Source organism: Tamandua tetradactyla, chromosome 5 (assembly GCF_023851605.1).
Source record: "Tamandua tetradactyla isolate mTamTet1 chromosome 5, mTamTet1.pri, whole genome shotgun sequence".
Lineage (NCBI taxonomy): Eukaryota > Metazoa > Chordata > Mammalia > Pilosa > Myrmecophagidae > Tamandua > Tamandua tetradactyla.
In genome coordinates this window covers 73,581,581-73,605,185 of record NC_135331.1, presented here as the reverse complement: position 1 = coordinate 73,605,185, position 23,605 = coordinate 73,581,581, and the positions used below count along the sequence as shown (strand labels likewise).

At 37.2% G+C, this 23,605-nt stretch overlaps 1 protein-coding gene across 23 annotated transcripts in view; it reads right to left on the bottom strand.

The window, feature by feature from the left end:
• Positions 1–23,605, bottom strand: part of NAALADL2 (N-acetylated alpha-linked acidic dipeptidase like 2) — a 1,514,274-nt gene that overhangs the window by 53,503 nt on the left and 1,437,166 nt on the right. For all 23 annotated transcript variants that reach the window (XM_077161086.1, XM_077161088.1, XM_077161081.1 and 20 more), the window contains one exon: positions 12,116–12,209. In XM_077161086.1, coding sequence (XP_077017201.1) covers positions 12,116–12,209 — 94 coding nt within the window. The remainder of the gene's footprint in view (positions 1–12,115; positions 12,210–23,605) is intronic.

Sequence of the window (23,605 nt, the reverse complement as noted above, 5' to 3'; positions counted from 1 at the left end):
TTGCCCAATAGGCTCATGAACAAAGTGATAGTGGTGGTAGGGATGGAGGTTATGCATAGGCTCGGCAACATGGACTTCCACTCACCAAGGCTGACATGGCTACAGCCACTGCTGACTGCCTAATCTGCCAGTAGCAGAGACCCACACTCAGCCCCTGATATGGCCCCATTCCCTGAAGTGACCAGCCAGCTGCATGGTGGCAGGTTGATTACATTGGACCACTCCCTTCATGGAAGGGGAAACGATTTGTTCTAACTGGAACAGACACATACTCTGGATATGGGTTTGCTTTCCCTGAATGCAATGCTTCTGCCAAAACTACCATCCATGGGCTTACAGAATGCTTTATCCATCGTCATGGTATTCCACATAGCATTGCTTCAGATCAAGGAACACACTTCACAGAAAATGAAGTGCGAGGATAGGCACATGCTCATGGAATTCTCTGGTCTTACCATGCTCCCCATCATCCAGAAGCAGCTGGATTATAGAACGGTGGAACAGCCTTTTGAAAACTCAATTATGGTGCCAACTAGGTGGCAATACCTTGAAAGACCGGGGTAATGTTCTCCGGGAAGCTGTATATACTCTGAATCAGCGTCCGCTGTATGGTGCTGTTTCTCCCATTGCCAGGATCCATGGGTCCAGGAACCAAGGGGTGGAAATGGGAGTGGCACCTCTCACTATTACCTCTAGTGATCCACTAGGAAAATTTTTGCTTCCTGTCCATGTGATCCTGAGCTGTGCTGGACTACAGGTTTTAGTTCCAAAAGGGAGAGTGCTTCCACCAGGAGAAACAACAATGATTCCATTGAACTGGAATCTAAGAATGCCACCTGGTCCCTTTGGGCTACTCATGACCCTGCATCAACAAGCCAGGAAGGAGATCACATTACTGGCTGTGGTGATTGATCCTGACTATCGGGGGAAATAGGACTGCAACTGCACAATGGAGGTAAAGAAGAGTTTTCTCAGAATATAGGAGATCCCCTGTGGTGTCTTTTAGTACTACCATGCCCTGTGATTAAAATCAATGGAAAACTGCAACAACTCAATCCAGGCAGGACTACCAGGATATTCAGAAATGAAGATTTGGGTCACCCCACCAGGCAAAGAACCACAGCCAGCTGAAATGCTTGCTGAGTGTAAAGGGAACATGGAATCAGTAGTGGAAGAAGGTAGTGATAAATATGAACTACGACCACGTGGTCAGTTACAGAAATGAGGACTGTAAAGCTATTTTGTTTATGTTGTACTATTTAAGTTGTAGGATATCAAGTTTAAGAATGAATATGACCCAAGAACTTGCACCTTATGCTGGGGAGATTTAATATGTTTCTGATTATATGCAGGACAGTAGAGTACTGTTAGGTGAGGGAAAAATGTGTCTTTTATTGTTTTCTATTTAGAAATTAGGTATGGTTTAAGGTGATGAATATAGCTGCCAAATTGACAGGGGGTAGACTGTCATGGTCAGGTTCATTGTGTCAAATTGGCCAGGTGCTGGTACCTGTTTGTCTGATTGGGCAAGTGCTGGCCTGTCTGTTGCTATGAGGACATTTCATAGAATTAAATCATGATCACATCAGTTGGATCCATAGCTGATTCCATTTGTAATCAGCCAAGAGGAGTGTCTTCTGCAAAGAGTGATGCTTAATCTAATCACTGGAAGCCTTTTAAGGAGGATTCAAAAGAGACAGGCTCTCTTTCTGCTTTAGCCGGAGAGCCTCTCCTGTGGAGTTTGTCCAGACCCTCCATTGGCGTCATCAGCTTCACATCCTTCCCTACAGATTTTGGACTCTATGTTCCCATGGTTACATGAGATACTTTTATAAATTTTATATTTATGAATATTTCCTGTTGATTCTGTTTCTCTGGAGGACCCTAACACCCTTGCAAAACATTTCCCTATAGGTTTCCAATTAATAGGGTTTGATACCTTGTTTAAAAAAACATTTTTATCATGCCATGAAAGGGACATTCCCTTTGAGGTAAAGCAATAATTAGAGGTATCTTTCTATGGAGATTAAATAAAGAAGGTCACATACAAGGTCAGCATGATGCTGCAAAGGAGTACTCCAGGCCGAGGTAATGAATGAACATGGACCTGATAGATCTAAGTTGGCAGCTCTGAGAACACAGGGTTGAGACAGGCATATGGAGGAGGAAAGAAAGCTTCCTCAGACCTTCACTATGGGGGTCTTGAGTAAAAGGAAAAAATCATAAAGTGATACTTTCTCCAAATGAAGACCAAGGGTTACCAGCTCCCCAAATACCTGGTCTTTGTGAAAATACAGATTACCAGGTGTGTTGAATCTCGCTAGGGCTAGAGTGCAGGCTCTCCATTTTAATGAGCTCCCCAGATTATTCTGTGCATTTTGAAATTTAAGAATTACTGTAGATCATTTGGAGTGAAATATGCCAGACACAAAGGACAAATTTTGAACGACCTCATTTACATGAAATAATTAGAATAAGCCTTCAAGGGCCAGGGTGGGGGTAGGGAATGGAAAGTTAATGGTCAATTGTAGAGTTTCTGTTTGGGGTGATGGAAAAGTTTTAGCAATGGAAGGTGGTGATGGTAGCATGACATTGTGAGTATAATTAACAGCAGCGAATGACACATTTGAATGTGGTTAAAGGGGGAAATTTTAGGTGGTATATATTCTACCAGAATAAAAAGTTAAAACAACATAGGACTGTGCAGCACAAACAGAATACCCTAATGTAAACTATGGACTATAGCTAACAGTATAATTTTATGATAAACATTGTTTCATCAATTATAACAAAATACCACACTAATGCAAAGTGTTACTAATAGGGAAAACTGGGTGTGTGAGGGGTTAGAGGGATGGGACCTCTGTATTTCCTGCATACTTTTTCTGTTAACCTACAATTTACCTACTAAAAATAAACATATATTCTTAAAAATAATAAGAACCATTATAGAAGAGTGATAGGCTCAGAAAGGGAAAACTAGGGTCGATGCATCATCTGTAATAGAATTAACAAACTCTAATCTAAGGATCTTTATTGCCTCTCCCTCTCATTAGAAAGAGACTATTTTACATAGCAATTTCTATAGAGCCCTGTCTAGCTCTGACACTCAATAGTCATTTACTGAGTAAATAAAATAGATTCAATAAAGTATGTTTAGAAAAAAATTCAATATCAAAAAGAAGACTATGAAATGAATCAAGTGTTTTTATGAGGGCTAAAAATGAGAGTCACAGGGTAATTTCCCTTACATGGATGGTTCTCAGACAATATAATAGTTTTTGCTAATTTTATATACCCACAAACCTAGCTCATGATTGTGGCAAATGAAGAAATAATACTTGAAGCTAATATGTGGCTTCCTCTTCACTGAAATTAACAGCACAAATAAAAACAATTGTAGGAATGCATAAGGTTTTGACATTTTGATGTTTTCCCAGTACCTTGCACACTCATTTTCTTGTTTGATTTCACAACAAAATTTGAGGTTGCAATAGAAATTATTTTTGCGCTTGAGAAAATCTTGGTATTAATAAAATAACATAAAAATGCTTTATTTTTGAAGTTTGAATTTATCTTAAATTCTACTGATTTGTGCCAAGAAAGAATAAAATGATTAAGTCACCTTTAGATTATACTGGTATTGAAAGATTGAACAACATAAAAAACAAGTTTGACATCCTTGAGAGCCAATCATTTAGAAAAGAGAAATCTGTTCTGATCTAACTGTACACTACAGAACTGAAGACATTGCTACTGAATCAAATGAAACAAATTGGACCATTCTACCTTATTTAGCTTTAAATGAATTTACCTTTCATGGTGGTATAGAAGTAGAAAATTGACCATTTTAGGAACTGACTAGTCCCACAAAGGGGACGGTGGAAGTCTCGACCCCATAATGCACCATATGTTGCTTCAAGGATATAAAGTGCGAATTGAACAGAAACTCTCCGTTCAATGCTCACTCAATCATTTTGATATATAATCCATGCTCCCCAGACTCCTGTAGCCATTTCTATACCAATGAGAGTTTGTTTGTTCCTTTCAGTAAAACTCAGAAATACTACTTCTCTACATAAGCTTTTGTGTCCCAAATGATTTTTTCTTTTTTTCCTTCTTACTCCTTAGGACTCCTACAAGAATGTCAGCTCTGTGGGGGAAGTCATTCACTGCGTTTTCCTAGCACCTAAAACTACACTGGCATATCATTTAATGAATGAATGACTGAATTAGGAATTTCTAACATAGCATCATAACATCTGTAACATTTTTATCCTTTGTTTACTTTGTCTCTTTTCTTTCTCCTTGACTGAAAAGAACCTCATAAAATCAGGAAAGATGTCTTCTCTCTCTTTGCATCCCCAGAACCTAAAAAAATACCTGCAATAGAATAGTCATTTATTAAATTTGTTGTGGAGTAAATGTTGACTAATTAGATAATATATTATTCCAATGTATTATTCCATTAAATAATGCATACAAAACCACTCATCAAGAAATTTGGTGCACAATAAACATCAACTAATGTTATTTCCTTTACTTTCTTCCCCTAAACCAATAATAGATGATAAGGAAAAAATATTTTTAAAAAGAGAGATGGTCATATTACTGTAATGATAAGTAAAATTAGGCTAAATTCAATTAAAATATGCACAGAAACTGAAGACAAGGTACTGTTTTTAAGAGGCATACAAAAATGCCATCACAGCTTTACTGATGGCTTTCTTCTTAGAGATGGTGCTCCCCATTACTTCCCCTAGTCCATGCCCCAATCGTCTTACTCTCTTCCCCACATATGCTTTAATAAGAGTCCAGCTTTATTTTGCAGTGCCTATGAATCTGGAGCCATTTCTTATTTACGTGGGCGGGTATCTCAAACTTCTGAAGAACAAGGAAAGGAATAAAAAGGGTAAAGGAATAAAAAGGGTAAAGGAATAAAATAGGCAGTCTTAAAAAAAGATTCTTCTATAATTTTGCTCCTGGTGAAAAGTCAACTATTATCAAGTTTTTATAGCATGACAGAACAAACTGATTTGCCATAATATTAAAAATCAACCTCAATATAATAGAAAATAACTGAGACTACCCTACTGAAATGATCCTGATTTATTCAAGGTATTCTAAATTTCAAACACAGTTTGCATTTGATTTTCCTCTTTGTTTCAAAGAAGAATGCATTTATTTAGTAGTTATTGAGTCTTACTTTGTGTTGCTTTGCAAGTACTAGAAGAGAAGCATACTGAAAAGGGCAGGGCCTTTCCAATCTGACATGCCTAGATTCAAACCTTCTACCTCAAACTTATTAAATGTCTAAACCTGGGTGACACACAAAAATCCTATGGGACCCAATTTTTCACCTCTAAACTAGTCTTTATTCCATACCCAGCTTATAAGGCTAGGGTTCGGTTAATTATCACAATGAATGTAAGACACTTACAGTGCCTGGGCTTTGAGAAATGACCCTTAAAGGGCTAAGGTGCTTCCTAGAAAATTTATTCCAACTGATGGCCTAGATGTAGGATACAAAAATCCTTCCACCAGTGGCTCAGGAGCTCATCAGGACCCCACATCTATTCTAGGGTTCTAAGATTTCTGGTTGAGGCCAATAACTACAGCACTGACTCTTCTACACATGTTTTAACCTGCCAGGACCCTTCCCAAAGCACCTTGTCTCCTGAGGTACTTCATAACCTGAAGAGCTTCAGTTTGGCATGAACCCTTGTATATTATGACTGTTCTACAACTTCCTAAAAATATTTATGACTGTCCTATTTTAAGAAGTGAATTGTCAGCCTACTACTGTGGTCCTTCTTCAGACTTTCCCACTCCAAAAAGCTTCATATTTTATTTTATTTCTGTTTTTCTGTCTTCTGGTTCGACTTTGTAGCTGAATTTTTAAAGACTCACTCAATTTCATTTTAAATTAATAGAAAAATGTACTAGTCATACTCTTAAACTACGATTTCACATCATTGAAACATAGCCTTTTTCTTCAGTAGTTTTCACAGAATCTGTTCTCATAGGGATAAGCGTATCACAGTTTTAAAGGTGCTAACAAGTACACAACCATGGCTTTGACTTCACTGATTTATAGTGACAAGACAAATTATGATTATTTTCCACATAAAATAGGGGCTGAAAAGAGAGTAGAAGATTGTTTATGTGTGTGGGTGGGGTAGGGTGGGGGTGGTATATGTTACAGAATGTCAGCTTAAAAATATCTTATGGCATTACTAAAGAGAAGAATATAGATTGGCAATATGATTTCAGCTAGAGGAAACTACAGACCTTTATTATGCTATATTTTCTATTCTTCATGCCACCTTCTTTAGTATGAATCACAATTAATCATCTCAGATGGTTATTTATTTACAGGCACTGTAAGTGTCTTACATTCAATGCAATAATTAACCGAACCCTAGCCCTATAAGCTGGGTATGGAATAAAGACTAGTTTAGAGGTGAAAAAATTGGGTCCCATAGGATTTTTGTGTGTCACCCAGGTTTAGACATTTAATAAGTTTGAGGTAGAAGGTTTGAATCTAGGCATGTCATATTGGAAAGGCCCTGCCCTTTTCAGTATACTAAACTGCTCACGAACTAACTTGAGGGAATGAAGTGTCACTCTAGGGTGACATGAACTCAAAAGTTTCCCTCTATCAGTTTTTCAGACAAACACTGAAAACAGAGATATGATCAGATTTTGCTACAGACCCTTTTGCCTCAAATCCTTTTTTGATCTAGGTGTAATATATCAATAAATGAAATATAAATTTTAATATAGGCATGTGGTCAGAATACATACAAAATAAAATCGGGATTAAGACTAAACATATCTTTAAGAATCTGCATCCATCACATGGTGAATCTCATCAGATTTCCCTTCCTATTTGAGCAGACAAGGTAAGTTACCTCTCAGAGGATGTTTTTACATTGAAGTTCTTGTCACAGAAAAAGATCAGTCCCAGAAATGTCAGTTCAGGTCAAACTAGAAAAATCCTCACATAGTTCAAAACTCTCATGGGAATCTTCCTTTGAAATTGTTTAAATTTTAGACATGCTGTCTTGGACTTTTTAGGGGGAGCACAGGACTGGGTACCCAGTGTGCTGCTCCATCAGTGTTCATAGGCCAGTCATAATCAGAATTGTTGGTAATTAAATCCCAGATTGGACACCAATGGGTGGAAAAACAGAATCATCCAATTTATACAACACACAACTTAATTTTTCCAATTGGGAAATCCATCTTATATTATTCAGAAAGAAGAGAAGACAGTAGGTGGGTCTCAATCACTTGTGCTCATAGAAAAGAACCCAACTGACACTCCAAAATATAAAAGTACAAATCTAACAGAACACAGAGTGCTTGCCTTATTGGCATCATTATCTTTAAATACTATCCCTAATGAATTATTAGAGCTAGTAAAAAAAGAAAATAATTCAGATCAAATCAGCATCATCAGTTATTCAAAGACCAAAAGGAAATGCTGCCAACAACAATTTTACATTTAGTGAGACAATCGGGAGGTGGCAACAAGCCACTCAGTTCAAAGTTATGTTTCCCGCTGAGTCTGGCATGCACTAAACAAATGTGTACATAGCCAGATCAAATGAAAATGACTTTTAGTTTATTTTGTCATTTCTAGATTTTACGATAATGCTAAATAATTAACACCCAGAATTCTGACAAAGAAAAACAGATACTAAACAAAAAGCATCAAATTTATAGTCATTAATTACCTTAAAGTGCTGTTTTTATACCTTAAGAAGTAAATAAAGTGAGAAGCTGGAAACTTAGCAAGATTATTAAATGTTTACTCCTTCGTATGCTTCCTGGCTCAAGAGTGTGATGGCACTTCATTTATTTTTCATGCCACTCTCTATCCTCACAAACTCGTACCATTTCCTTATATGTGCATTTTCAGACATATTTTATTTGTCACAAATATATCTGAAATACATAACTTGTTTTATCAGTCATTATTTATGCTGTATCCCCATATACCACACATAAATATTCATTCTCTATGTGAATAGAGAATGTGATTGGCATTGACCAAATATTAAGAGCCAAGGTCACTCAGTCAAAATGAGCTTTCAAAAACCAGCCAATAAATCAACTCAAACAAATTATTCGCTGGTAAATCATCCTTCTTTTCTGGTGGTTGTGAGAATGGTTGAGAGTGGTCTGCTGCTACTGTAAACTAGTATAATAAATAAACAAGATGACTGGATCAAGGGCTAAAAATTACACTGTTGAAAATGCAATTGGGTTTCAGAGACCTTCATACTTATACAGTTTGCAGTAAGGAGAAACAGTATTTTAAACTTCAACCTTGAAGTTCACTTTTTTTATGCTGTAATTGAGATCTTAAGATTAATCATTGCTAACTGTCATAACACAAAAAGAAAATATATCAACAATTTAAACTTGTATTAAGCAGTGAAATTATGTTACATTCAAAACAATATAGAAACTATTTAACTAATGAATCATCTTGCATTGTAGCTAAAATTGAAACTGATATATTTACTTAGGCATTGAAAAATGTGTCCATTATTCATATACTTTAAAGTATTCTATTTTAGAAATAAGTTTATATCCAAAGTAGTCAAAATAGAAGAGGTACATCAAATTGTCCACAATTTAGCATATTTGAATGATCTTTGATCATGATGCAAAGCAAATAATTTTGAATCATGACTAAAATGGAAAGTTATATAGTTCAATGGGGACAAATTATATCATTTGGATGAAATATTTCCACCAGGATATGGTAAGAAATACTTTTAGTCTACTTTTTAAATTTATGTTTTGTTTTGCTTTGCTTTGCTCTGTAATGTGAGCACATCTTAGGTCTGGACACATCTTTCTGAGATAATATGACAGAAACACCCAAGGAGCTTCACATCAAAAGGACACAAAACACAAAAGTAACCACCAACTAAAAAAAAAGAAGAATTCTTCACCTGTAGCAGGAACAATCAGATATAACCACAAGAAAGCAAAGCGTTCTCAGCTCATCACTCTGAAAACCTTGGATTCTAGGAAGAGGTTCATATCTGCTGTGGTTCTTTCTTGTACCACTGACCATAGAAGAATGATATGAGTCCTCTATTTTGGTTTTGAGTCTATTATCACTAGATTACACACTCCATCCTAACCCCTTCTTTATTCAGCATATGTAGATCATTCCTCATTCTTTGGTGATTCTAGCTCCTGGCCCACAGTTACCCTCTCCAACACAACTCCTATTTTAATTTTTGATAATTTCAATGTCCATGTGCACATATCCAGACCTCTCTTTTTCTCTAGTGACCCCAACTACCACATCCCCATGGTTATAACTTGGGTGGACATTGTCATCACCAATATCCACAATCTTTCAAGGATCTCATTTTCAAGAATCCTGCTTGCTAACCACAACCTCCTATCTTTCTAGCTCACTCGCTCTCAATTCCTTGACCTCACCAAGACCTTAATTCTCTTGATCCTACTTCCCTTCACTCCCTACCCTCATCCCCTTCATTTTCTTGCTTTATTCCATACACCGCTTAGATACTTTGACCCATCATTATAACTGATCCTTTGCATAAACCCTCTGTTTCTTTACTTGGTTCATTATCCTCTCCCAGCAAAGCTCTAGACTTGGTTAACTCCAACTCTCTGCCTGTATGAATAGTATTTTATATGAAAATTTTTGTTCATATATCATTTCCTGAGTAGAGTTTTCATCAGAATTTTAAAACTTTATATTTTGACATAATTTCAAACTCAGGACAGTTTCAAAAATAATACAAATCCCAAATGAGAACTACAAAATACCTCCCCACCTATAGTCTCAGATCCACCAACTTTAACAATTTACCACCTTTGCCATATCTTTCTCTCTCTCTCTCTCTTTCTTTATTCCTTCCTTTCTTCCTTCCTTCTTTCGTTTTTTCTCTTTTTCTGTCTACCCATCCATCCATCTATCAAACATTTGAGAGCAGGTTGCAAACCTCATAATCCTTGAATCCCTAACACTATCATGTGTTTTCTTATAAATAAGGATATACACTATGTGTTCACCTTAAGTGTAGTCATCAAGTTCAAGAAATTTAACATTGATATAAAGCTCTATTCCAGTTTGTTTCTTATGCCCCAATATTCATCAGATTTTGAAAGTGGTTTTTGACTGCCAACATAAGTAGACTAATAATGTAACACTAACAATGTCAAAATGGGTCTTTTTTTGAGCTTCAGCAGTAGCCCACACTTATTTAAAACTATCATAGGGTAGCTATAATTTTAAAACACTGTACCCATTTACTGATTGATCAAAAACAATAATCATTAAAGAAATAGAGGAGCTCAGCTTTCAAAATGACACTGTTCAGGGTGCACAGGTAGTTTAGTGGTTATAATGCCCACCTTTCATGCAGGATACCTGGGTTTGATTCCCAGACCATGCACCAAAAAAAAAAAAAAAAAAAAAAAAAGACTATTCACAATATATTTGTTTGGCTGGCTTTATTTCTTTAGTCTTTACAAAAATAACTACATCTTTATTAAAAGGTTAATATGCATTTATTATAGAAAATTTGGACTCAGAAAAGCAACTTGTAAATTGTAATTATCTCACAATTTTGCTGTATACTCTTTGAAGTTCCTCTATATGAATGACATTTACTTTTTTATAGATGGACAAATCTTTACAAAATATAAATAATAACTTCTTCCTACTGCTCTCTGAAAATTTGAAATATTTTACCAATGAATCTTCTAGCTTATGGAATTGAGAACTAAGGAAAAGCTAAAAACGCTATAGAATAAATAAAATAAATTAAAAAGAAAAAGAAAAACCCTTGCAGAAAGGTTATTTATTTTTCATAAAAGAGGTACTTAAGCCTTTATTTATATCTGGTTTTTCTTATTTAGCAAAGTATCATATGCTTGGTTATCCAGTTTCTAAGCCCCAAACAAACTAAAAATAGCAATTTAGAGGTGGGAAACAGAGTAACTGCTACAGATAGCTGCACTGACAGCAGGGAGAATGGCTGGTGGAAGCAGGACAAAAGTAGAAAAGAAGGAAACTACATAGAAACTGACCTAGATATACAGAAAGCAAGCAACATGAGGTCATTTAACACTAGAGCAAATAGCCCTACACAGCTCAGTTGCCCTGAGGTCATGGTTTTATAGCCACTAAAATAAAAGTTATAAAAATCATTGAGGGGGGGGAAATGTATTAGAGATATTCTTTGATCAAGAAGCAATCCAGGTACTCAAAGTTATAGGAGGTATTAAACTTTCGGCTACTGGAAACATCAGATTCTTTAGAATGATCTATTTTGCAAGGATTACTACTAGTTAAATCTGTATTTAAAATATCAGCTCTGGTATTGAGGAGTACATGCTAGAAATGACTCATTAAACATCTGATAGGAAGATGTGTGAGAGGGTGCACTTTTTAATTACAATATTGCTCTCTGTATTTGCTTAATGAAGACAAATTCACAGCTTAATTGAATAATCTGTATGTAGATAAAGGGGAAATGAAAGTAAGTATTAGGGTGGATGCAGAATTTTGCAGAGAAGAACAGATTAAAGCATGAAGGAATTGAAACAGAGTACAATGGAAATATGCTCCTGTTTTCGACCTGAGCTGACATCACTCATTGAAGTGAAAGGGGATATAGCAAACCAACCCTTAGGAGAAACATGGGTGAGTCTTGTGTGGACCCACTGCATATTAGCTGCAAAGGACAAACAGATAGACAGACAGATTGATGCCTAAATAGATAAAAGCCCTGGACTGCATTATTCCATATGGTAACCATGAGAAATACCAGCCAAAGTTTGGAATTACAAATCGTTTTAATTAAAAAATAATAGTACCTGGATATCTCATAAAATCTGATATTCTGTCTCACAGTCACATATAAATACAATTCCTGCTCCCACGACAGCTGGAATTCTTCCAGACCCTCTCACTACAACCTTCTATCGGGCGGGAGGCACTGAGTGCCGCAGCTAGGAAGGCAGAAGATGACTTCATCCACCCCCTGTTGAAAACTAGTTGAACAATTTTTACATTTACTTAAATTAATACAATTCAAAGAAAAATTACCTTTAAGGCTGTTTTGAACTTCTAAAGCTATATCGAGAGCATTAAAGGGCAGAACTGGTTCGTTGGCAATTTGCAAAATCACTTCTCCTGAGAGCTGAAAGACAAAGAAAAACTATTCTAGCATTTTATAATTAAGGGCTTTTTGTTTGTTTCATTCATTTTTCCTTATTTCATGCACTTTTATACATCAGGGGTAACAAAAACACAGATGGAAAGAATATGATTTTATAAAAATTTTTCTTTCAAACCCCTTCTAATTTTACTTTTCTATGAAGAAGAAAACCTCAATACCTTTTTCATGTTTCAGAGTAGTATGAAGAAGTTGAAATGGTTTATTCCATTTTTAGCTAAAATATTATTAAGAAATGGCTTCCCTAATAGAGGATGTTGTAATATTTAAACTTTAAAACAATTCCTTATAAAACAGTTCAGAAGGTCATACAACAAAACAAACAGTAAACAGGAACAATCGAAAAAACTCAACTTCTGGCTAAATGGCCAAAGTAAAACTCCAGACAAAATTAATAAGCATTATACTTTGTTAAAAATATAATTTCACCTAAAAAAAATCCTCTAAAATCTTTCATACTATTTTTCCTAATGCTTCTTTATATTTCTATTATTTTTCCACAATTATTGCCATTCATGCATTTTTGAAATCAATGTTTAAAATAAAAATATAAATAAGTACAATATTAAATGACATCTGTAAAACTCATACCTGGACTTTTTACATGCATATCCTGCACCCCACTGCACTCCAAAACTGTGTTTGAAAACCAACCTATTCCCTACAGCTGTTAGGCATCTGCCTAACAGACTGAACAAGTCCTATGCATTCAAAATATATCTCAAAGGAATTTAGAGCTGGCAGTAAATGCCATTGTCAACTCTCCCTCTCTCTTTCTCAAATTAAATTTAATATTTACCTGGGCCTAACAAATCTCCCTACACCTCTTATACCACTAAAGCGACTCACAGAGAAAGGGGATTGTGTAATGATATTAATGTACTATGAAATGTGGTTAGTGAACAAGAGCATTAGCTTGTGAAACGACACAGGGGAAATTAGTACACTAACTTGAGACCATACAGAACACATAAAAGATGTAACTTACAAGGAAAATACAATGTTAACTATCCAAATCTACATATTCAACAAGGACCCATTTAATTTTTAAAAGCTGTATTTCCCAACTGTTAGCCCTATTTATACCATGATAAAAATACAGTTCAATTGGATCTACATGCTTGGGGGAAATGTATTCCCTAGAAACAAAAAGGAGAAACCCACTTCTGATGCATCCTTATTCCTCTAAGATATTTTTCTCTCAAACATTGCAACCACTTCTCCCCCAAAGCCTAAAGTATCTGCAAAGTTGTATTCTCAGCATTGCGGTCACAAAAATCCTGGAGAACTGCCTACTGCAAATGCCGTGCTTCAGGAAGAAAGCAATGTCGGTTAGAGCTTGATATGAATCCTTTTTCTACTGTACCTTCCCTTATCCAAACCACGCAGGGAAAACTGTTATTTGGAAATAAATTATTTGCAAAAAGGAATTTAAGAAGATTAAGAAACATTGTGGTTTGTTTTTTTCCAATTTGCACTGGATAACAGAAACTGCAGAACAGACATGTTTTGTTTACACTTTGGAATCTGAAAACCACATATGACAACAGATAAACGGAAAGAATAGGAGGGAGGAAAAAAAGGTTGTTTCTCTGTATGCTGCCGGGGAAAGGTGATTTTTAAAGAATCATTTGGCAGCTCTAACCACTGGAATATGAACTATCCATCTTGATATTCTTTCAAAAAGAACCTGGCAACAAAGATGGGAATTTCCAAGACATCTAGCCCATGATAGAATGCTTAGACCAAATCAACTTTATTTGCATCTTCATAAGCCAAAGGGAGTTTTCTATACACCTTGCCGTGCTGGGGGAAGGAAGGGCCACTCTTCACAGTCTCCTTCTCCCTCTGGACTTCACTCCTTCTCATGCACACCAGAGCAATAGTCCCTTATATTTATAAAAGACCTCATCCTTTATAAAGTATCTTACATACACACACACACACACACACACACACACACACACACACACACACACACGCATCATTTCATTTTCCAGACAACCTTAGAGGCAGGTATTGCGAAGTTAATGTCCTATGTTAACACTAAGAATAACACTCATTGAGAATACATAATTACTAATAATACATTCTAAAATAACAATAACCAAAATTTCCTGAGCACCTACAAGGTATCAGATATTGTTTGGAAGTTTTCAAAACCATTACCTTTAATTCTCACAACAGTCCAACAGGGCAAGTATCATGTTCATATTGTAAATAAACTGAGATTCACAAAAATTAGGCAATTTTCTCAAGTTACAAACCCAATGCTAACTGACTGGAAGGATTATGCTCTTTTTTTCCTGCTTACCATGAGACTTCAGTCAGAATCTAGAAAAACTGTCTTAGCCATTTATTAATAGAGGACTAAAGGTAGACTCCACATTTCTTTACTTCTTGACCAGGGCTCTTTCTTCCATACTGCAGTGTTTTCTAGGGATAAAATCCATAGCCTGTATCTGTGATATCTTCTCTTACCCCCGATGGCTATGAAATTTAAATCCCCAAGGCAAATGGCATTAGCAGATAGCTACTTGACTTCTGTGACACTAATGTGTAGGCTTCTATATAATGCCATTGTGTGCACTTGAGATAAACACACACTGTCTCAAAACTCCTGTTTCCTTGTTTCTCCTTCAGTTTTCCCAGTTCATTCTACTCTTGACCAGAGAATAATGGAAAAGTAAATTAGAAAAAAAGAATAGTTTTACAGGAGTAGAAGTATTCAAAAATATGAAAGTGTCAAAACAGTGAAATATGAATAAACACAACTATGCAAAGACTTTCCTCTCCCACTAAATAATATTGTTGTTCCTTGGAGTTAGGCAATATCAGGTTGTCAAAAGAGTAATCACACAGAGGGACTTCTAGGATTCAAGGGTATAAAGGTGAATTATTATTATCACATTTTAAATGTTTCTCTTTCTCAGCTGGAAATAATATTACTGTATTTAAAGGTTTTAAAGTGTATTTTAAGAAACTTAATAAAGGAAAAATTAGATACATACATGTACATGTTTTCTCTCTAATGTATTGAATAATAATCTGTTTCCTTATAAGGAGGTATTTATATTTTCTGATTTTGTCACAAATCTTTCCCTTACTCACCAGTCTAGAAAGGAAGGAAGAATGATATTTATTTATTAAACTCTGAATATCCAGAGAGTAGGACTAGTTTGGTTTGTGTTTACCCTTAATTATTGTTTCTCCATTGCCCAATGCAGTGACTATATCTCCAATAAGTAGTTTGAATGAATTTATTTATTAATGCATGAATAATGCACTTGGACATAAATAGGCTTGCTAAAGCATTGCCAATATCATGGATCCATAATGCAATTTATCTTTAGTTCCAAAAGGAGACATTCAGAAAACATTGTAGGGTTTGTTCCATTTTTATAATTTCAGATTAAAGTAATCATGGTTCATACTTCATACTTAGGCTGTAAGTTAAATTATCATTGTGGAATTGATTTTATGACCTCCACCAGATCACAATGCAATGGAGTCCTTTTACAGATGTTGGTGCTGAGAGATAAACATTACATCTATTTTAAACTATAGCATGAGCGAGAAACTGAGAGACTGGGTCACTGAGGCATGATGTGACATACTATGACAAACTAGATAAACCATAAACTAACTACCCAGTATCTATTGAGACTTTACTGTGTGATAATGACTGTACTTACGTGCTGTGGGGGAGAGGAGACATATAGAACAGTTATTTCCAGTTTGGGACAAGTCATATAATTTATGCACAATTGGGAAAAAAAGTTAGCATTATAAAAATAGTAACTAATCTCTTGTTTCCTATTGCACTCCTTTTTCTATTCCACTTTGAACATATGATGAAATTATATCACATGTACATAATCAGGTTCAAGAGTCTTAGCATATAAAAGGGAAACAGCTTTCTAGACTAAGTGATTACAGTGAACAAAAATCTTGGGGTTTTGCCATATATGGTGCTTTTCAAACTATGTCCATCCTGAAGTGACTTGACTGTGAGTGATGTCATTAGCTGGTAGAGAAACCCCCAATTTAGCAGCAAACACCCGTGGTTAGCAAACTTCAAGGCAGCTCGCCACGGTCAGAGGCAGCTCGCCATGGTCAGAGGCAGCTCAGGGATGACCTCCATAGAGAACCTGCCTCCAGGGGCTCATGATCCTTTTTCAAAGCTGTACTCTCCATAGGGGAGGAAGCAGGGATGTGTCCTGACATACAAAGAGTATTTTCAACCAAAAGGAGAAATTAAATAATGGTACATACAATTAGTAAACAAAATCTATTTAATCCTAACACAGTGAAAATTAAGTATCAAGACTCTCATTATCTCTCATCTGAACTACTCCACAGAGTCCCGAATTGACCTAAATGTCTGCCTCCAACCCGCTCTCTACACTATAGCCAGAGCTATGCAGTTATTTATTCAAAATGTATTTCTTGTGCACCCTCCCCTCCAAAAGAAACACAAAACAGGAGGTGCTATGCCACCTCCTTTCTATTGATCCCTTTTGCCAATAGGAAAACTGATGGCATCTAAAACTCAACTCAGAAACCTATGCTCTGGCAAGCTTATTTATGTACAAACTACTTGAAATCAAAACTATCTTAGGGGATCAAGGATTTATATAACCCCACAACTATCAAAAAGTATCATTTCACGAAGGATGAGCCGGCCCTGGTACAGTAGGATCAACATTGCCATCTTGACAAAAAGGGGGGAAAGAAGCATAAAAAATAAGAAATCAGTGACTGAGAGAGCTCAAAGAGAGTTGAGAGGTTAGGTTGGAGGTCCCTCTTATGCAAACTTCAGTTAGACATTGCTACCTATCAAAACTTGTCAAACCCCAGACCAAACCATTTCTGCCAATCCTAAAGAAAGACACCTAGGGCATTATATAAATTTCTACAAAGGTTCCATGCACTAGGGTAACTTTCCAAAATCTACAACCTCCAGATGGGTCCCTGGACTAGATAAATCCTGAAATACAGAGGGGCTAAGTAGTTCCATCCTCCTATCCCATATTATTGATAGCTCTTTCAACATGAAAAACTCAGGATGGGCATAACCTAAATACCCCTAAAGAGTGGGAGAAAAGTGATGGTGGATTTATACAGAGAAGGTCGGGTTTAACAAATGAATATGACTGCTGAATCATTATACTGATACTTCTTTTAGCCTCCAGTATCTTATGGCAGATAGATTTTAGGTAAAAACCTAAAATTATGGAATTGTAACATACCAAACTCTGAAATCTGTTCTACAACTAATTGTTGCAATGTACTTTGAAATTTATTGCTTTTATGTACATATGTTATTTAAAAGAAGGAGAAGTATAACAGAGAAAATAGGATTTAACAAATGTGTATGACTGCTCTATCACTATATCGATATTTCTGTTGGTCTCCACTGTCTTGGAGCAGCTAGAAGAAAACACGAAAAATTGTGAAACTTTAACCCATGCTAAACTTTAAAATCTGTTCTATAACTACTTGCTAATTGGGAAATTTATTACTTTTTTGAATATATGTTATATTTCACAATTTAAAAAAAAGTTAAAGTATCACTTCAGACCAAACACACATCACAGAAAATAATGGGCAAAACTCAACACCCCAGAGGAACAGCCATTTATTTGCCCTGTTGTAATGGAGACATCTATGTCCCCTGGAACAGACATCCTGTCCTTGCCATCTGAAGGCCCCGTCTCTCTGGGAAAGTTTTAATGGTTTGTTTAGGGGGCTTTACCAAAGGTAGAGGCCTTTATTTCACTCTTCTATAGATGGTAATATTTGTTTAAAGCTCAGTTATTGGGGGAGGAACAGATAGAAAAATTGTTATGGCGTCCCTAAGCTTCCAGGAAAGAAATGTCTCAAGACCCTGCCCTTTCCTTAAGATTTCAAAGGTTCAAGAATCCTCTGAACTGAGGGAGTCTCCACTGAAGTTACCTGGTAGCAAAGGATATCAAAAGTCATTAAAGAATCCCACAGGCTTCTGAGAAGGAAATATATTTTTAAGAGGAGAAGAATTATAACCCAAGGAATAAATGGGCTGTCTGGTTCCTAAAGCTTGTTGCTATTATTAGGAATTTCTTGTGAACTGTCCTGTCTGGTGTAGAGACTAACACCAGGAAGAAATGTGTGAATTTATGTCAGCAAACAGTGGTCAACTTGATATTTCAGCACAGTGAGGCAGTGGCACAACCGTACCAGTCCAGCTGATGAAGCCACTGGCAAGGAAAGAGTTCTTCTTTCTCCATCAAACTGAAAAAGTACTGTTCAAGTTACCTCTATGCCTCCTTCAGTGTCCCCTACCCCCGAGTGGCTGGGGTAAGTATTTCAGAAGACCTGGCCTGGGGGCTGTTGTATGCTGTAGCCATTTTACAGCTGCTGTGACTGGCAGGACCCTTACTCATGACAGCAAATCCATGGGATGCAGAGCCAAGAAAGTAGGCCATGCTATACACATCAATTTAAGTCCTCCATGACAATTTAACTTGATTACTAAAAAGCTGGACCCTTAGTTTGCTCCCTAAACTGAGAAAGGTGTGTTTTTTACAAGTATGCATTACTCACCTGTTAATGCCAGGGCACTAAAGAAGACAATCCCTGTCCAGAACAAATTAACCTGCTAGGAATACACACTTCCTGATTCAAGTCTTTGTCTACAGCAGCTGCTCTTACTGAAAGCTCCATCTTTTCTCTCTGTTCTCAGCTTAAATTCTGAAAGCACAAACTGGGATTACCATGAGATTTAGTTTAGGTTCCCCCAGAAGAAGACCCTGAGACAAAATCTGAGTGTAAGTAATTCACTGGGAGGTGAGGGTAGAGAATTGGAAGGCAAGACCACTAAAAGAAGGCTTTCTATTGAACCAGCTACCACCATGGGTGAAGTTGAATTCTGCTTGAGAAAACCTGGAGGCAGGTATAAAGTAGGTGGCTCAGAATTTTCTCAGCTAAGGAGCAAGGGAGGTGGATATTGATTCACCAACTCCCATCAGGCACTGGATGAGGGTTGCTCGGTGGAAGTGCTAAATTAACATCCCTTCTGGACTGTCTGTACACTGACAGCTATAATTGTTAAAAATGCCTCTGGCAAAGAGATGAGGTCTGGCATTTGGAAATCTATTGCTAAAATGTAACACTTACTAGAGAAGGGATAGGAGGGCAACAGAGGCAGCAATTCTGGAGTACAATTGACCTGGGACAGCCCTCTGCACCACATGCAGTAGCCCTGATTGCAGAGGCTGAGGAACTGAGAGGCAGAAAACTAGAGCCTGGCCCAGAGGTGCAGAGCCACAGAGCCTGCAGGAGTACATGGATGGGAACGCGGGACTAGGCAGTAAGCCAGGCCTCATTCCTTGGGTGTGCTACCCTCACCAGAGCAGCCCTGTGACCAGGGACCCACCCCACACCCCACACACCTGAACCCCGTCACCCACTCCCACTCCCTGTGCTCTAGGCGTCCCCACCCCATGAGCCCCCAGTGCACTTACCTGCCCCACACTCCCAGCCCAAATGCAGCCCAACCCACCTCTTCTGCACCCCTCCCAAGCACTACTTCCCCTTCCCTGTTCTTGTAGGCTGTTGCCAGCACACAAAGGCTATGGGCACTAACTCCCATTCTGAGGCTACATCTCGGCCCATATTGGCAAACAGCCTCACCCCACCCTCTCTGAGCCCAGCGCTTCCATTTTTGGCACTCCCAGGCCCACACGTGCACACGGGCACCCAATCATGTCATTCAGCTCTGGGAACCACACTTTACAGCAGACTTAGAACCGCACATGAGCACAGCACTCAACTTCACTTCCCAGCTCTAAGAAAGTACCTACTTGCTCAGCCAGGTCACATCTGCCCGCAATCCATGAAGGCATAATGTCACCTGCTGCCACAGCTCTACACATGTGCACAAAGTGCCCCATGCCTTAGACCAGCACAGACCAGGGTTACAACCCCCAGACCCCCCAGACCGGTGCACCTGCACAGTTATATCCTCCCTGGCTGCAGGGCGCCCATGTTCACAAGCATCAACATGACATCCCCAACCCGCACCTACACCTGCCCTGAAACAAATCACCATACTGAGTGTTCCACCCTGTGCCCTGCTCCCTGCTGTGTAACCATCTCGCAAACACAAGGCCTTAGACAACTGAAGGAAACCAACTCCCAAAGTAAATCAGTCAAGAAATTTATATGTGTTGAAGACAGCAGAAGATCGCTAAGCATATGCAGAAAGATACAGCGCTGCCTAAGGACCAAATTAAAACACCAGAGGAGGCACAGACATTGGAACAACTAATCAAAAATGTTCATACAACTCTACTTAATAAAATTAGTGGGATAGAAAATGATATAAAGGAGATCTAGAAGACGGTGGAAGAGCACAAAGAGGAATTTGAAAGAATAAATAGAAAAATAGTGGAAATCACAGAGATTAAAGACTCTGTTGACCAAATAAAAAACATACTAGTGGCACACAACACCAGATTTGAAGAGAGAGAAGAAATATAGAGGACAGGATAACAGTCTTTGAAGACTCAAAACAGCAAATAGCAAAAAAATTGGAAAAATTGAATGGGAATTCAGGAAAATGATAGACAAAACAAAGTGCACAAATATAAGAATCATTGGTGTCCCAGAAGGAGAAGAGGGGAGTAAAGGGCTAGGAAGATGAGGCTATTAATGGGGGAAAACTTCCCAACCCTCATAAAGGACATAACTATACACATCAAAGAAACCCAAAGAACTCCAAACAGAATAAATCGAAATAGGCCTTCCCCAAGGCACATAATCAGTCTGTCAAATCTTGCAGAGAAGCAGAAAATCCTGAAAGCAGCAAGAGAAAAACAATCTACTATACACAAGGGAAATCAAATAAGACTGAGTTCAGACTACTCAACTGGCCCCCTGAAGGGAAGAAAGCAGTGGTATGATACATTCAAAATCCTGAAAGAGAAAGACTTCCAGCAAAGAATTCAGTACTCAGCCAACTTGTACTTCAAAACTGAGGGAGAGGTTAAAGTTTTCACAGACAAAGAAGTCCTGAAAGAATTTGTCAACAAGAGACCAGCCCTACAAGAAATACTAAAAGGAGTTCTGCCAGCTGAAAAAAAAAAAAGACAGGAAAGGGAGGTCTGGAGGAGGGTACAGAACTGAAGAGTACCACTAAGGGTAATTTAAATAATACAAAGAGAAAGAGGGAAAAGCCTTGGGTGGGCCTTGGTGGCTCAGCAGGTAAGAATACTTGCCTGCCAAGCCCGAGAACCCAGGTTCGATTCCCGGCGCCTGCCCGTGTAAAAAAATAAAAAAATAAAAAAAAATAAGAAAGAGGGAAAAGAATATATAGATCTGACAAATAAAATAGAAACAATAAGATGGTGGAATCAAGAAACACCTTTTCAGTAATAATTTGAATGTTAATGAACTAAACTTACCAATTAAATGATACAGATTGACAGAGTGGATTAAGAAACACGATCCAGCTATATGCTGCTTACAAGAGATTAATCTTAGACAAAAGGCTACAAATAGATTGAAAGTAAAAGGATGGAGAAAGATTTACCACGCAAATTGTAACCAAAAGAGAGCAGGAGTAGCTATACTAATATCAGACAAAATAGAATTTAAATGTGAAGACATCATAAGAGACAAAGAAGGACACTATAGACTAATTAAAGGGTCAATTCATCAAGAAGACATGATAATCATAAATATTTATATTCCAATCAAGGAGCTCCAAAGTACATGAGACAGACAGAAGGCAAAACTGAAGGGAGCGAGAAATGTTTCCATATTAATAGTAGGAGGCTTCAAGACACCACTCTCCTTTATAGATAGAACAACCAGATAGAAGAGCAACAAGGGTTTGAGAAGTTAAATAACTTGATAACTGAATTAGACTTAACATACATACATAGGTCATTGCACCCCAAAGCACACACATTCTTCTCTAGTGCTCATGGAACATTCTCTAGGATAGATCATATGCTGGGGCACCAAACAGGTCTTTATAAATTTAAAATTATTGAAATCATTCACAGCACTTTCTCTGATCAAGATGGGGTGAAGCTGGATCTCAATAACTACCAAAGAATGGGAACATTCACAACTGTATGGAGATTAAACAACACACTCTTAAACAACCAGTGGATCAAAGAAGAAATTGCTAGAGAAATCAGGAGCTATCTGGAGATGAATGAAAATGAGAATACAACTTATCAGAACTTATGGGATGTGGGAAAGGCTGTGGTGAGAGGGAAATTTATTGCCTTAAAGGCCTATATTAAAAAACAAGAAAGGGCAAAAATTGAGGACTTAACAGCAAACGTGGAGGAACCTGAGAAAAAACAGCAAACTAACTCCAAAGCAAATAGGAGAAGAGAAATGACAAAGATTAAAGCAGACATACATGAATGGAAGAACAAAAGAACAATAGAAAGAATCAATAAAACCAAAAATTGGCTCTTTGAGAAAATCAATAAAATTGATGGGCCACAAGTGAGACTGACAAAGAAAAAAAGATAGAGGACGCAAATAAACAAAATCAGAAATGAGAAGGGGTGCCTTACCACAGACCCTGAAGAAATAAAAGAAATCATAAGAAGATACTATGAACGACTATACAGTAACGAACTAGACAACTAGTTGAAATGGACAAATTCCTGGAGACACACAAACAAGATACACTGAAGAAATAGAAGATCTCAACAAACCAATCACAAGTAAAGAGATTCAATCAGTCATCAAAAATCTTCCTACAAAGAAAAGCCCAGGGCCAAATGACTTCATAGACTGATTTTGTCAAACATTCTAGAAAGAATTAACACTAATCCTACCAAAACTTTTCCAAAAAATTGAGGAAAAAGGAACTCTACCTAACTCATTTTATGACGCTAATATCATTTTAATACCAAAACTGGATAAAGATGGTATAAGAAAGGAAAACTACAGGCCAATCTCCCTAATGAACATAGATGCAAAAATTCTCAATAAAATATTAGCAAATCAAATCAAACAACACATTAAAAGAATTATACACCATGACCAAGTGGGATTTATACCAGGAATGAAAGAATGGTTCAAAACAAGGAAATCAATTAATGCAATAAAGTACATTAACAAATAAAACGGAAAAAAATCACATGATCATCACGATTGATGCTGAAAAAGCATTTAACAAACTTCTGCATCCTTTTCTGATACAAACACTCCAAAAGATAGGAATCAAAGTTAACTACCTCAATATAAGAAAGGGAATACATGAAAATAAATAGCCAGCATCGTGCTCAATGGAGAGAGACTGAAAGCTTTTCCCCTAAGATTAGGTACAAGACAAGGATGCCCACTGT